General features: G+C 45.7%; 2 protein-coding genes across 2 annotated transcripts; both read left to right on the top strand.

Annotated features, from left to right (window-relative positions):
- The first annotated feature begins 3,401 nt into the window (after positions 1–3,401).
- Positions 3,402–6,202, top strand: LOC130706684 (pro-neuregulin-2, membrane-bound isoform-like). Its single transcript, XM_057539370.1, has 3 exons — positions 3,402–4,098; positions 4,452–4,503; positions 6,163–6,202. Exons 1-3 carry the CDS (start codon positions 3,402–3,404, stop codon positions 6,200–6,202), a joined length of 789 nt encoding a protein of 262 aa, XP_057395353.1.
- Positions 6,203–7,798: 1,596 nt separating this feature from the next.
- On the top strand, positions 7,799–8,506 carry LOC130706685 (nuclear transport factor 2-like). The gene has a single exon (XM_057539371.1). The coding sequence runs from the start codon at positions 7,875–7,877 to the stop codon at positions 8,256–8,258; it is 384 nt and encodes a 127-aa protein (XP_057395354.1). The 5' UTR covers positions 7,799–7,874; the 3' UTR covers positions 8,259–8,506.
- The last annotated feature ends 7,691 nt before the right edge of the window (positions 8,507–16,197 follow it).

Here is a 16,197-nt window from a genome sequence, read left to right on the forward strand (position 1 = left end):
AGAAAAATGAGCGATAAATAGATCTGAGGGACAATGAAGTAGGTAAAAATGGATGAAGTGGATAATGGGTGTGAAAGAGAAGGTGGTTTCTGAATGACTTCCAAGCTTAGAACTTACACCACTGGATGGTGGCCGCTCCCACCCACCTCCACCCTACCCGCCCCCCCCCCCCGCCACAATAACCTTGAGGTTGTGACCCAGAGACCAGAAAGATCTGAGAAGCAGGGAGAAGGACATGACGAAACCCTTTGTCCATGTTGCTCCAGGCTGAGCAGGGCTAAAGTGGCATAGAGGTGAATTTGCCCCCAGCCAAGGGGTATGGGGCAGCAAGGGAGAGGGACCAGGGGGCTTTGTCCTCAGAGCTTCTTCCCAATCAAGCCTTTCTACCTCTCTGATGGAGGGTGAGGACACCCAGGGGCCAGCCCAGGGCGTGGAGCCCAGAGAGGCACGGGCTAGAGGTGCCCTCCTGGTGTGCTGATATCCAAAGGCAGGACAGTGCGTTGAGTGAGTTCAAGACAGTCACCAAGAGAGGGGCTGCGGACAGGACAGTTACCAGAACCCCGGTACCCTGAATGAAGGATACCAGCAGGAAGTTATTGCAGGCGTCCAGAGGGGACACGGAAGTTGGCAGTAGTTGGATGATACGCCTCTAGCAGGAGGACTGGATTATTTAAAAGGTGGGAACAGTTTAGGTGTGGTCTCGGGACCTAGGTCCAGTGACTCCCAGGGGGTCCATCCCGTTCTTCCTTTGTTTAAAAGGCAGAGATGGTAGGACCCAGAGAGCACGATTTTAGACTTCTTGAGTGCATGGGCTTTGCTTACTCACCTTTGTACCTTAGCACCTCACACAGAGGGGCTCCATAAATGATTGTTCATATCTTCATAATAAGCTATTGCCCCGTTGTTTTTGCTTTAAAACAATTAAGACTTTAAACAATAGTTTTAATTTAAAAAAGATCATTTGTATAGAAAGTCTTCTAGAACATTTCCATGAAATCATAGTTTAGTTATACACCTATCAAAGTGACCTTGTTGAAAGAATATTTTGTGAAATTGGCTTTGTTCAAGAAAATCTGAGGGTTATGGCCAGTTTCCACAAGAATCTTGACCAGGTTCTTGGTCCCATGGGGGTCACATTCAAATAGGAAAAACCCAAAGAAAGGGAGAGGCAGGTCCTTGGAGGGCGTGCTCTCATAGCACAAGCTGGTCCCTCCGGCAGTTGCTTCTGATAACCATCTACACGTCCTGACTCCATCCTCCCCCTTGGCAAAGCCTACTGCCCTCTCACTGGACACCTCTGCTGCTAGGCATTGCCTGCCTTCACCTGTCTGCTTTTGGAGGCTTGATCCTATTTTACCAGAAATCAAGGCTGTGTGAGCCGGAGTTGGTGTGCAGCTCACAGAGGTAAATGTCCTTCCCAGATCCCAACCCCCTTTCAGCCATAAGACAAAAGGGACGTGATAGTCGGGGAGTCCTTCTCTGGAGGACAATTTGGTGCTGCCTCATGGGTGAAGAGGTCGAGAATGCCTCCTGGGTGACCTTAAGACTTGGAAGGGTATGGATCAAATTCCCTAGTGTGTGTCTTCTCACTTTGCACACCACTTGGGCCCTTGAAAATGAATCGAAAGATATTTTTGTTCAGGGTAGTTTGAATAAAAGAATTCTGTTGATGGGGCTTCCCTGGTGGCGCAGTGGTTGAGAATCTGCCTGCCAATGCAGGGGACACGGGTTCGAGCCCTGGTCTGGGAAGATCCCACATGCCGCGGAGCAACTAGGCCCGTGAGCCGCAAGTACTGAGCCTGCGCGTCTGGAGCCTGTGCTCCGCAACAAGAGAGGCCGCGATAGTGAGAGGCCCGAGCACCGCGATGAAGAGTGGCCCCTGCTTGCCACAACTAGAGAAAGCCCTCGCACAGAAACGAAGACCCAACACAGCCAAAAATAAATAAATAAATAAAAGATAAGTAAAAATTAAAAAAAAGAAAGTAAAATCAATCCCCAAAATATTAAAAACAAAACAAAACAAAAAAAAACTCTTAAAAAAATAAAAGTAGCCTCTTAAATTTGGCGGGACAGCGGGTGGAGGGTTCAGAGGGGGATGGGATGAGTTAGGGTGGGGCGGGTGTGATATTCAGATGGAACAATATTTAACCTACAGCCCCTCATGCCTGGGATCCTTTGTACCAGCAGGCACGGAGGCGTCCTTCGTTTCATTCAGTTATTTTTTTTAAAAAACGGACTAGTTGACGAAGTGCCTGAAACTTTATACCAAGCGGCATTATTGAGCCACTATTTTATTCAAGCAGTGCTCAGATCAGCAGTACCCCACAGGTCAGAAAATCACGGCGAACGGGGAATTTTCACAGCAGAAAAGGCAAGGGTAATCAAGCCTGAAGCGTCCCACGAGGGGAGCCGTGGAAGAGGCAGCAAACCTGAAGAGCTCCCTGTGTGTGCGCGTTAGCAGGGGAGCGAGCGAGACAGAAAGTTGTTCTAATTGCAGCCTGTCTCCTGCGAACGTGTTGCTCCCTCTGGACTCTCCGGTAACCAGTTCACCCAAAACTTTTCTGCCACGAGGCCCCGCATCTCCCGCGTGCCCCCTTCCTTCCTGCGCCGGCTAACAGGTCCCCGGTCACCGAAGCGTCACCTCTCAGCCCCCGGGAAATCTCCGCAGCCCCCTCGGACTGCAGCCTGGTCGCCGCCCGGCCTCCCAGTGCAGCAGTCAGGGCGACGGAGAGGGAGGCGGCGCGCAGGCCGGGGAAGACCCGGGAGGACCGACTCGCGGGCCGGGCTCGGGCATCAGCACGGGGAAGGGAGGCACGGGCCGAGCGCGCCCCGCAGGTAAACAGGCCGGCGAGGCGCAGGGCGCTGTCGCCGCGGCCGCCCAGCGATTTCCAGGCACGCAACTCCGCCTCCAGGGCTCTCTCCCTCGCGCGCTCGCCCCGCCGCCCGCTCGCAGCCTCGGCAGCCGCCGCAGCATCGCTTCACACAAAGGACTGTTCCCCGCCGAGCCGCTCCTCCACCTCCACGTCCTCCTCCGGTGACGGCAGCCCCGACAGCCGGGCTCGGGCGCGGCGGCGGCGGCGGCGGCGCGGGGACGACTTGTCACTCCCAGCAACCGCGGCGGCGGCGGCGGCGGCTTTTTTTTTTTTTTCTATTTTGCTTAAAAAAACTTTTTTTTTTAACCCTTATACTGCTTGGCCTTTCTGTGGTTCCACCCACCTCTTCTCTCTCTTCCTCCTCCTCCTCCCGTAAACAACTCTCCCACAGCTCCCGCCAATAAATAAATTAGGAGGAGGGTATGGGGGAGGGGTGCGGGGGGAGGAGGGGAGAGGAAAAGGGAGGCAGCGCGAGAGAGCGAGGCAGAGTCGGAACCGACAGCCAGGAGCCCGCACGCACCTCGCACCATGAGATGGCGACGCGCCCCGCGCCGCTCCGGGAGGATCGGCCCCCGGGCCCAGCGCCCCTGCCCCGCCGCCCGCTCGCCGCCGCCGCTGCTGTGGACCGCGGTCCTGGCGCCTGAGGCGGCCGCCAGCGACGAGGTGGCTCCCGCGGGGGCCTCGGTGTGCTACGAGTCCCCGCCCAGCGTGGGCTCGGTGCAGGAGCTGGCTCAGCGCGCCGCGGTGGTGATCGAGGGAAAGGTGCACGCGCCGCGGCGGCAGCAGGGGGCACTCGACAGGAAGGCGGCGGCGGCGGCGGGCGAGGCAGGGGCGTGGGGAGGCGAGCGCCAGCCGTCAGCCGCGGGCCCGGGAGCGCTGCCCGCCGCCAACGGGACCGTGTCCCACTGGCCCGCGGGCCCCGCGCCCAGCGCCGCCGAGCCCGGAGACGAGGCGTCCTATCTGGTGAAGGTGCACCAGGTGTGGGCGGTGAAAGCCGGGGGCTTGAAGAAGGACTCGCTGCTCACCGTGCGCCTGGGCGCCTGGGGCCACCCCGCGTTCCCCTCCTGTGGGCGGCTCAAGGAGGACAGCAGGTACATCTTCTTCATGGAGCCCGATGCCAACAGCAGCGGCCGCGCGCCGGCCGCCTTCCGAGCAGCCTTCCCCCCTCTGGAGACGGACCGGAACCTCAAGAAGGAAGTCAGCCGGGTGCTGTGCAAGCGGTGCGGTAAGTTCCTCGCCTCGCGGGGCGCGCTCGGGCGGGGCGGGGAGGGCGCACTCCCGGGGCGTGGCGGGCGCCGGGCTTCGACGGCTTCCGGGCGGACGCGGTCTGAGCGGTGGAGTTTCGGGCTTGGAAGACTCTGGGCGATCCTCAGAGGAGGAAGGTTCGCGGATTGGATTCCACGGGCAGCGCCTTCTCCAGTGTCCCTGTTTCGAGGCATTGCCATTGCTGAAAGCCCAAGTTTGGTCCTCGGTTGGGGCCGCCTCAAACTTTTTAATTCCTTGGGGTTTCATTCGCCAAGTAGAATGGAAATGGGCCGGCTGCTTTCTTGCGCGTGCCTTCTTGAACTCTTTCGTTAGGAGTTGCTGTTAAGGGCAGCCGTGAGGGGCTTTTTCCTCTGAAGGAGGAAAGGTGAGTCAGACAGGACTGTAAAGTCTTCCCATCACTTCGAGTCCGGAGTGTGGACTTGGTCAGGGGTTTGTGTCTGTGGAGAGTCCAACAAGAACAGGACGGAGCACTGCGATTCCCCTTGCGATGTGGCAGAGATTTTGGCGAAGTCACGTCCGAACAGACAGGTGCAGTCTGCACCTTGTGAAAATGTGTATGTGAGAAGTATAAAGTTGGGTGTTTTCTTTTTGGTGACATCGTGTCAAGAATTGTTGTTTTCCCAGTCTTTTCGTTTGGAGTATGCTTTGGCACGTCAGTGCGTCGGAACAGATGAGCGTCATTATAGAGCTTCACACGTAGGCCCTTAAGGAGAATTTCGGAAGATAAGTTTAGCAATCGTGTTTCAAAGACCTTTCCCGATTTTACCACTGCAGAGGGTTCTTCCCAGGTCTCCTTAGTATTATCAGGTCTGAGAAATCAGCTGATAATCTGATTACATTTCTGAAGTAGCATTACGTTTATGCCATTCATAAAGTAATTTCTAGGTTCTAAATATTTGTGTAATTTCCTGATGATCATGTAATCACTAAAACATAGAGGGGTTTCTTCTCAAACCAAAAATTAACATGATTACACATCACAAATTCTAACATGCATAATAGATTTTCCCCTGGTCTTGATGTATCCGTCTGATAGATGGCTGGGTTAATTGAATTTTTACAAAACTCAGCACCATGCCATGCTCAGTCTGCCTGTGATGCAAAGTGTGTCAGCTCTTTTCAATTCGTATCAGGTGATGGCCAGTTATTTAAATTTCTGATTGGCATTTCTGATGCTTGTAGCCTGCGGTTAATTAATGCCTAACGATTTGGTTTTGATGTCAGGGAAGAGCATTGCTTATCCTCCATTGCCTTATTTTCACCATGCACTTTGTGCGCCAGAGACCTGTTAAGATTGCACCACTCTGTGGCCGGAAGCTGTTCTCAAACAGTGGTGCTGAAGAAAGCTGAGTGACGTTGGGATTCCCCGGGTCTGGCTGATAGATGTCACTATAAAACATGGGAAACTCTCTGCTGGGAGCTGTCTTATTAGGAAACACAAAAGCTCCTCACCATTGTACTGCATCATATGTTATTCTGTTAGAGAATCTGAAACAAAACATTTTAAGCCACGCTGTCATCCCATTTTCAGGTGTTTTATTGTATGCAGTTCAGGAAGGATTTTGCTTTTACCCCAAACCATGTGAGTTGTGGATCATCTACTGCACGTGGTGGAAGTTAATATAAAGGGGATCGTAGTTGGCAGTGGTGCCTAGGATGGGGGGTGGGGTGTTGCTAGATAAGCCATGGCGTTAGTTACGCCTTCTAACTAGAAAGAGATGTCAGTTTTCAGGGGTAAACTTCTTGTAAGGGTCCAGAGGACGTTTGGATAATGGAAAATTCATGTTGTCTGGAGAAATACTATTTTCGTGCTTCTAAGCCGAAAAAGCTTCACTAAAGGTAGTTTTGCCCTTTTGTTTGCCAAAGGAAATACATAGTTGTAAGTTGTGGCATGCTAAACAAAGCAGGGTTTTTTTTTTTTTTAATGAACTGGAAATCTCCTGCGTGTAATGTAGTTGATTAAGAAATCATGAAGTTACTGCTTCAGGTTTGTGTAATTATTGTGTATGTTTGGTGATTTTAGGGTTATGTACTTTAAAGTACGATACCGCGTGAAACTTTAACTAATAGATTTAGCTAAAGACTAACTGAAATCGTGCTCAAAGTTTCTCTTGGAGTTTTACGAACGTAGTAGTTATTGTGACATTGTAGGCTATAAGTAAATAGTGTAAGCTATTTTATATAATGGAAACTCAGTAAATCCATACTTGGAATATGGGGTGTAAAAGTGTGTATGTGTGTGAAAACTTGTGAATTTTTCCAGTTGTGTGGTCTGGTTTAACAATGCCATTCAGAGCCTACCAGGCAAAGGAACACAAATTGGAAAAAAAAATGTACAGAGAGAATAGGGACTGATTTGTCGTGGTCGAGCTGCTTCTGTGTGCTTTTCTGGTCAGGAGATTTCAGGGAGAGTGATGGAGCAGAGGGTTCTTATCTAACCACACGAAGCTGCCCTGGGGGCGCAATGGTTGTGTTCCTGCCTGAGCCCTGATGCTAGGCTGGAGAGGGGATCTAGGCAAGTCATTTTGTGATATCATACCCAGGGGAACAGTTTCCAGCTCTCCTTTGCTCAGCTGCAGTGTTGTTTCCTACAAGTTGCTTACTAGTGTAGAAACTACACGTGCAACAGATTAGCCTTAGGGTTGAGCTAATGGAAGTCTTCCCTGAATTATTTTTTCTCTCCTCCCCGCCCCCTCCCCCCATCTAAGAGAAACTCCTGAGTAGAGTCTGTATAAAAAGAAGCTCTTCTCTGAACAATGGACTTTTGGAAACAAAAACTGTGTAGTGTATTTTAGATGACAACCAGAATCTCATAGCTTGTTTGCCTTATGTTTGAGGTTTGTGTGAATTGCACTTCCTTTACAGTTAAATTCTTCCCAGTCTTTGCTTTCTCTCTTGCTCACTACACAGGCTAAGACATTTCTAGGTTTTATATTTATTGGAATGCAAAATAATTTCAATGATTTTGTTCAATTAAATTGCCGTTATTCAAACAAATCATTGTTTGATGTACTACACTTCTAGTTTTCAAAGCATTGCCGTTATACTAGGCTGTAACTGATTCCCAAAAAGGAGTAAAAATACTGATGCTGAATAACATCTCTAATTGGGCCATGCAAGATTTGTACATCACTTGTGTTCTTACAAGCCAATCTAAATATTCAGTATATCATATTGGAATGTATAATAATGCAAACATGTTTATCAAATATTTATGATCAATGTCTTTCTTTTTCTCATGTTCTCAATAACTATTTAATAAAGTGTGCTGACCTTATGGTGTTATGAAAATGACAGAAATGCTGCAAGGATTTTCCAGCCAACTATTGAAGAGAATTGTTCTCAATAAAAGCTGTATTAAGGGCATAGCAATAGGAACAGATACAGCTTGACTGCTTGTCTTTCATAAATACATGTGTAAATGTAATTTCCCAAGTGCTTGTGATGGCTCTCTTTAAACTGTATAAATCTTACTGTCAATTCTATACTGTATATAGAACACTTCTTTCTGTTGAGTAGAGAAACCGTGTATGTATTTATATATATTTATGTTAAAAAATGAAACCAAGATGGGTCATCTGGGAAAACAACTCTTTGGAATAAAAATATTTTAAAAGGTGAATTTAAATATCAGAATCAGAATATATTACAAGGCAGACGGCGCTGGGTTGCTGCCGCCGCTGCAGCCATCGTGCCAGCCCCTCGGGTCTCAACTAGGCTGGGTGACGCTCCAGAATGGGAGACAAGCCAATTTGGGAGCAGATTGGATCCAGCTTCATTCAACATTACTACCAGTTATTTGATAACGACAGAACCCAACTAGACGCAATTTATATTGACGCGTCATGCCTTATGTGGGAAGGACAGCAATTCCAGGGGAAAGCTGCCATTGTGAAGAAATTGTCTAGCCTTCCGTTCCAGAAAATCCAGCATAGCATCACGGCGCAGGACCGTCAGCCCACGCCACATAGCTGCATCATCAGCATGGTTGTGGGCCAGCTTAAGGCCGATGAAGACCCCATCATGGGGTTCCACCAGATGTTCCTATTAAAGAACATCAATGATGCTTGGGTTTGCACCAATGACATGTTCAGGCTTGCCCTGCACAACTTCGGCTGACCTCCTCCCAGCCAGGCACTCATGCTGTTTCCTCCTCCCTCCTCTTCCCGATATTATTCATGCTCCTCCAGATGCTCCAAATATCATACACAAATGAGCAGGGCCGCGGTGGGAGTGGGCGCAGTGCGCTACTGCTGCCGAGGTATTGTGCATGATGTTTGGCCGCTAGACTAGTTGCATCTGACGGGAGAAGTTTGTGTTGTACCAGCGCATGCCTTGGAAAGAGTTAAGTAATGCGGAAGGTTGTCTTTTTTTTTTTTTTTTTAATCTACTGACAAGTTGCTCTAGTAACCCAAAGAAGTGAAGGAGAAAGCAGCTGCCTCACCACCGAGATATTGATTTGTTCAGATGTTTCAATGCCGCATGATACAATAAAACCACGAAAATTTTCTTAAAAAAGAATATATTACAAGCACTAGGCGATCATTCTCATCAGTTGTGGGAGATCTATAAATCCTCTGGATCTAGGGAAGGTTTTACCATATGTCTTAATATATTAGGTAAGACCAGGAAGCTTCAACAGCCCTGAGGGTCAAAACAATGGGCCGTGCTTCCGCTGGCCTGTATACTTATAGCAAATGAGAGCAAAAGACGTGATTGGGCGGGTTATTGCCCTTGTCAAATGCAATCTATTCATTGTTCAGGAAATCTCCTTTGCTTCGATGCCCATTTTCCTCCTGTTATTTTTTTCTTAATTATAAATGTAACATCTTTTAAAACCTATTTTTAAATTTCAGTGACAAGTGATGAACTGGCCAGATGTCCAAAGATCTTGAAACTCTCATCTGCCCTCAGTACTTAGCAATACTTAGGTTTTTTGTTTGGTTGTTTTTGATATGCTCAAAGGATATGGAAAAATTATGTCTATAGATAGTTCTGATTGAATGGGTATCTTGATTAGCCTTATATAAATGAATGATAATGAAAACAAAGTATATAATGAGAAACAGTGGTAGGGATTCATGAATTATTAGTCATTGAAAGTATATAATAAAGTTTGTAAAGAAAACAAAAAGTAAAAAAAAATTAGGGCTCTTATGGACTCATGCAATTTGTTACCAAAAACAATAGTGTAACAACATGTTTTCATCAAAGTTTTCATAAGAAAGTGAGAACGAATTTTTAATGTCCTTACTTTTAAATAACAGAAATGGCTATTGTAGACAGTTTTCCATTCATGTGTGAATGCTCTAAATTTGTGCATGCACATTTTACTCTGTGCTGTTATGTTATCATGAAATTTAAGTTAAAATGAAAGTAACATCATGAAAGAATGTGTGACCTAATGTATGACTCTCCCAAATATCAGTCATTTTCTAATACTTGAGCAGCTGATTAGTGATGCAGCCTGTCACATTTTAAAATCTAAAGTTGAATTATTTGCAAATGTACAGAATTCAGACCTGACTTTTATTGAGTTAAGTGCTAGTTGAGAGGCTGTATTTCGTATTACTGTGTTTTCATGTTGTTTAGGGCTGTGATGGGCTTGAGGTAAGCCTGTTTCTGAAGGCTTGTCTCCTGACTCTCCATCTGCAAATGATCCATACAGGTCGCAGAAGATTTAAAAAAAAGAAATTTTGGTGAAGTTGAAAGCTTAAAATGGATTGACGAATCTCTGCTTGGCATAGATCTGATAGTTAGGAAATAGTCCCCCCCCAACATAGACTTGCCACCCAGCCATCCTAGAAAGAGATGCCTAAGTGGTAATTGACATTATTTTTTTAGTCTTCCAGAGAACCAGGATATTTTTCCCTTTGGAAAATAGTTTCCTGAGAAACTATCCTAACTTTGGTTCTCCCCATTAGGACCTAGCCATATTTATATCCTGTTTTTTTTTTTTTTTTTATACTAACTACAAAAACAAAAACAAAAAGAAACTTAGTTTACTCACAGCTTGGATGGTACAGGGGAGATAGAGCTATCAGTTCCTAACTCAGGCTTCAGCTGTGTCTTCCCTTCATCTCTGTTTCCTTTGTGAGGACACTGCAGGGTAAAGCTTTAGGTAAATGATGGGGCCCATGAGTGGATCTGAGTCTTCAAGAGAGCAAGTATGTACTGATGCCTGCTCATGGCCACACTGACAAGTCTTCTCTTGACACCTTGGAATTCGGCTGTCTGGGTCTAAGTGTGTCAGAATATGGAAGTCCTAGATCACAAGATGTGAATGTTGGGAGTACCCTGGTGGCCTAGTGGTTAGGATTCTAGGCTTTCACTGCCATGGCCTGGGTTCAATCCCTGGTCACGGCACTGAGATGCTGCAAGCTGCACGGTGCAAAAAAAAAAGATGTGAATTTACAATAGGTGTCTTTCAGTTCCTGATAGGCTCTTTGTCCCTCCCATGAAGACATAGATGGTAACCTGCATTGCATCTCTATTTCAGGGGCTTCCCTGCTACAAAGCCCAGGGCTCTGGCTTTGGAGGTCTGCCCCAGTCAGTGTGCTGGGAACTAGAAGAGCACAGCTCTGAGTGCTGCCTGCTTCTGGAGCTGGGAGCCAGGTTTAGGAGGTCAGGCCCAGAACCTAGAGGAGGGAATTACTTCTTTCGCTCTACTGTGCCAGCAAGTGTGAGCTGAACAGAGCCCAGCACAAGGGGGCATGCCTGATGTGGGCCCTAGGGTCTTGGTAGTGGGCACACCCGTGAGCCCGGGGCATGGAGGGGTCATGATCAGAGAGGTGAAGCCCTCTCTGCTTTGCTGCGTTTGGAAAGTCACAGCAGTAATACTGTCTTCCCAAATGTTTGTCTCTAGCCTGGGAATTGCTGTTAAGGCAAAGGAAGCTAAAAAATTGAGGGGCTTACTAAGACCACCGAGTTATAACTATCACTCATTGAGTTTGTATCTTTTTTCCTCTTTGATAGACACATGTTGCCTGACCTGTGTGGGTTAAATACGTGTTGAATAATCAAATGAATAAATGAGTGAAGCATCCCGGATGCTTGTTGGAGGGTGTTGCTGGATGGTGGCAATCACTGTTCTAGGCTGAATTTTGGAGAAAACAAGCAAAACCTCTGATTCTTTCTCTTCAGGTCTGTGATTTGGTGAGCTAGCCTCTTTGTAGGAAGTAGCATTTAGAACAGGACACCATTTCCTCCTCTGGATCAACCTTTGGGCTTCCGAGAAAGGTTATTTAATTTCCTAAAATTTGTTTTTTCATAACTTATTCCTGGATTTTAATATTCCGTATTCTGTGTACTCTATAGCCCCAGCTGGGGAACAGAATTCCGTGTGTTGTAAACACTTCCAAGCACAGAAGGGGTTTTCGATCGTCAATGAATCCCTGCCACTGTTTTGAGCAGACCCATTACCAAATCATCCCAACCAATTTTATTTTGGGTACTAGATCTCAGCTCTCAGAAATTCTGTGTTCTCCCTGATCTCCCCCATAGGTGTTTCACCACGTCAGCCCTGTAAGTTCAGTTCTTGTAACTGAAGATGGAAAAGACTGCTTGTATCCCTCAGAAGTAATAAGAAAAGAGTTTGGGTGACTGACTTTTCACTTATTCTTTCCTTTGTCGTGAACATCCTGTCAGCTCTTGCTTAGAATGTTAGGTGGGACGGCACCTATCCATTTGGGCTCTGGTGAACAATGAGGTCCTTTTCCTCCATTTTCTTGGCTGGCCCTGGAGACACCACGGGCGATGTGTCATCCGTGAAGCAGCAGATGCAGTGGCGGCATTTTCTTCTACCGCAGGGAGCATCCTGGCTGCAGCCCAGTGCAGACCTGGAGCGGAGGTTCTTTCTGTCTACCGAGGAGGAGAAGGGCAGCTGTCGAGGTTTCAGGTAAAATTTGCCATTAGCCTTTGTCCTCGGGCGGTGATTCTGGCAGTGAAGGCTCTTTGGTGGCTGCCTGCACGGAGATGTTCTGCTCAGAGTTCGTTGTCGTGCCATCAGCGCACAAGGACCACAGCTTTGAAATTTCCCCCGCTCTCGATTTCTTTGCAAGTCTGGACACCTCTGAGATACTCTTTCCTCCAAGGTCCTCATTCCCATCCACTGAGATGGCGCACATCTTTTCCTCAGAAACCGTGGCAACTTTTCTTTCATTGCAGTGGGAATTTTATTAAAAAGTCAAGCATTTTTGGACCACAGTCTTATTCTGGTGAGTGTTTTTCCCCCCAAGTTGTAATAACATAAAATTTACCATTTAAATTATTTCTAAGTTGCAGTTCAGTGGTATTAAGCCTTCACATTCACAGGCCGCCATCACCACCATCGGTCTCCAAAAGTTTTTCATCTTCCCAAACTGAAACTCCAAACCAGTTAAACAATAATTCCCTTTTCCCTCTCCTCCAGCCCCTGGCAACTACCAGTCTAATTTGTCTCCATAATTTGACTATATTTTACCGCATTTTAGTGGAACCACACAGTATTTGCCTTTTTGTTACTGGCTTACTTCCCTTGGCATAATGTCTTTAAGACTCATCTGTGTTGTAGCATGTGTCAGAATTTCATTCCGTTTGAAGGCTGAATAATATTCCATTGCATGTATCTGTTTATCTGTCAGTGGACACTTAGGTTGTTTCTACCTTTTGGCTATTGTCAATAATGCTTCTGTGAACGTGGGTGTACAAATATCTGTTCGAGACCCTGCTTTCAGTTCTTCTGGATACGTATCCAGAAGTGGAATTGCTGGATCATATGGTAATTTTATGTTTAATTTTTGGAAGAACTGCCATGGTGTTTTCCACAGTAGCTGTACCATTTTACATTCCCACCAGCAATGCACAAGGGTTCCAATTTCTTCACATTCCCGCCAATGTGTATTATTTTCTATTGGTTTGATGATAGGCATCCTGATGGGTGTGAAGTGGTGGTGAGCAGTTTTTGTATTGTTGTTGTTTTCTATTCCAAGTTAGTGCTTCTAATTACACTGTCATTAATAAACAAAAGTTCTCAGAAACAGAGGTGTTCATCTATTCAACTCTTAATTTACCCAGCATTTAGGCTCCTGAATCTGAAGCCACCAGATAACAAAATTACAATCGATCATAGTTTAATAAAAACCAGTAAAAGGTTTAAAGATTAAACTTAGCCTTTAGTCACCATAAGAATGTTGTACTCCTATTCATATTGCTATCAACATGGTCCAGAGAGACACCTTATCATGCTTGGATTAGTATCAGCATCTTTTAATTGATTTGATTTATTCATTAAGTTTCCTTTTTTATAATTTCCCTGCCTCTATTCTGTCCATTGCTCCAAACTGACTTTCGTTAGACCCTGCACTGGAGGAGGAATCATTCTAAAATACTACTTTTATTAGACCTCTTTTTCTGCTCAAACTTTCAATGAATGCATCATAGTTACCTCTAGACCCCGACATTCAGGGTCCTCATTAATCCAAACCAAGCCTAATCTTTGTCACTTGTACTATGTGAACGATTTTATCCAGTCTGCTTCATGAACAGGCCATGTACTTTCCTCATCCTCTCGTTTTTCCATATGCCACTTCCTCTGCCTGGGTCTACTTCTTCCCTCATTTCTGTCCACGGAAATTCTGTGTCCTTCAAGGGACAGCTATATCCTACTGCTTCCATGACAGTCCTAATAACGATCCTGCCAGAAATACTCATTCTAGCCTTTGAATACAGAGCACCTTATAAAGTATGTTTTACTCCATACTTTATACGTGGTGCATTTCAAATTTCCCTTATGTTATCTTTGTTTTTTAAAAACTGATGTGTTTAACAGTTTTTCTAGCTGTGAATGTCTTGCCTCACCTGGGAGACCACGGTATCCTTGCAGCCAGACACTTGGGGTGTCCTCAGCTTATTCACAAGTGAAAAGTGCCCCAGCCTTAGAGTCAGGAGAACTCCTTTCCACTTCTAGCTTTGTAGTTTAGTACCTGGGTGGTTTGGGGTGAGTAACTTTACCTCTTTGGGCCTCAATTCCCTAATATGCAGCATGAGAAGGTGGAAGTAAAGAGCTTTCCATGGTCCATTCAAACTGCATCTGGTCGTCATCTCAGAAATGACCCAACATGCAAACCCCTTCTGCTGCTGCCCGTGGAGCTTTTCTCTTCCTCTCTTCTCATTTTAGTCTTGTTCTGTGGAGAGCAGTCATGGAAAAACAATTGTGAAACTTTTGGACACTCCGAAAGAGGAGTGACAGCTTAAGGAGAGTGAAAAAGTATCTCCCCTTTCCTCCAAAGCTTTTCACCTCCCTTGCCTTTTGGGTCATTTTATTACACTGTCAAAAATAGTTATTTGTGTTCACGAGCATTGTCTTTTCAAGAAGCAGATACTGTCTTTGAAGCTATAAAGTATGATTAATATATTAATTTACAACTGTAAACTTTTAAAGCAAGAAGTTCAGTCATTTGTTTTATGAAATGACAAAGAAGATTCAAAGTGCTTTACTATGAATTTTTATGTATTTATTTGAGCAGTGTAAATCTGACACTGTTTTGGGTGTTAATGATGAGTGCTGTTGTGGAAATGGATGAGACCAGCACAGAGAGTAGGGAATCTTGGTTTCCAGCCGGATGGCACCAGTTCTGTTGATGGTGGGGAGAGAGTTCCCACCTTCATGCAGAATTGGGTTAAAAGACCTTCTTTCTCAGCTTATGACATTTATGGTTGGGGCAAGAAGATGATATATTTTAGTCCTTTTGTGAGTAGAAGGATCAATACAGAAACAAGTTGTCAAATGAGAAATAATTTGATCTTTGTAAATCACTGCATGAAGAGACGTTGGCAGTGCCACAGGGGCCGGGCACGACTCAACTGTGTTGTGTCTAGTTTTGTTTTGCTCCTTCCTTTGCCTCTGGTGAGTTCAGCTATTCCAGCAAATCTAATGGTGCTTATAAACCTTGGCTCCTAGGTCCATATCTCTAGCCCAGACCCTATTTTCTGGCTCCAGATCAGTATATTCAAGCACTTACCAGATAACCCACCCAAATGTCCTATAGACACTTCATGGTAAATATATTAAACAGGATCTCATCACGTCCCCTGCAGTCCATCTGGACACCTGGATACTAATGATGAAACTGCTATCACTACTCCTATTACAGTCACTGCTGTTACTACCAGCGGCTTCCTGGAGTGACAGCTTATTCTATGCCACATAGAGTAGTAAGTGCTCAGAAGAGCTTAGTTAACCCCTCACCATATGGTAGCATCAGTGTCTTCCTAGTTAGCCCAACCGGAAACCTCTCCTTCTCCCCCATAGCCATTTGGTGACCAGATCTTATTGATTCTACCTCCTTAACACATCTGAGACCCCTCCCTTCTACCCCAACTCCACTGTTTCTGTAGCAGTTCTCAGCCTTACTGTAATAGCCTCTTATCTTTGCTCAGGGATTCTCCTCATCTTAAATTCATTCTCTGAACTATTGCTAATGATCTTTCTGAAGCAGAAAAGATGGTACTATACCCTTGCTTAAACCTCTTCAGCTGCCATCAGGATAAAATCTGAACTCCTTAGAATGGCTTAGAAGGCATTCACCTTTTATCCAAGTGTTCTTATCCAATTTCTTCTCCTACCTGGAACCCCGTGCTACACTGATGGCATGGCTCCCCACGTGCCAAGTGGCTGGAGGGATCTTTACATTTACACCTACTGTTCATTCTTCCCCATAATGGTCTGCTTCTCTATCTACTTTCTGTACCTTTGCTACCCGTTGTTCCAGACTATGTCCTTCAGTGGGAGGATGGTTACATAAAACTTTATGGCTATATAATGGATTGTGTTGTCTTTAAGAATCTTGTTGTAGAAGAAAGTATAATGACTTACAGATACATTCATAGTATATTGTCAAGTGAAAAAATATTATAATGCAGACTGTGTATAATTGTTTTTATTATTATCTATCTATTTATATCCATCTGTCAATCTAAAGAGAAATAAAAACCTGGAAAGCTATATAACAAAATGTTATCAGTGAGGCATTAGAATTATTGATGTTAGGAATTTCATGTGCTTCTAAAATTTCTATAG

The sequence above is a fragment of the Balaenoptera acutorostrata genome, unplaced genomic scaffold (assembly GCF_949987535.1).
Source record: "Balaenoptera acutorostrata unplaced genomic scaffold, mBalAcu1.1 scaffold_900, whole genome shotgun sequence".
NCBI classification, from domain to species: Eukaryota; Metazoa; Chordata; class Mammalia; order Artiodactyla; family Balaenopteridae; genus Balaenoptera; species Balaenoptera acutorostrata.

Bases quoted from the DNA above. Each gene is read 5' to 3' on its own strand.
- LOC130706685 (XM_057539371.1), top strand. From the start codon at position 7,875: ATGGGAGACAAGCCAATTTGGGAGCAGATTGGATCCAGCTTCATTCAA.
- LOC130706684 (XM_057539370.1), top strand. From the start codon at position 3,402: ATGAGATGGCGACGCGCCCCGCGCCGCTCCGGGAGGATCGGCCCCCGG. The intron at 4,099-4,451 runs GTAAGTTCCTCG...CTCTTTCGTTAG, and splicing joins GGTGCTGTGCAAGCGGTGCG to GAGTTGCTGTTAAGGGCAGC. The intron at 4,504-6,162 runs GTGAGTCAGACA...TGGTGATTTTAG, and splicing joins TTTCCTCTGAAGGAGGAAAG to GGTTATGTACTTTAAAGTAC.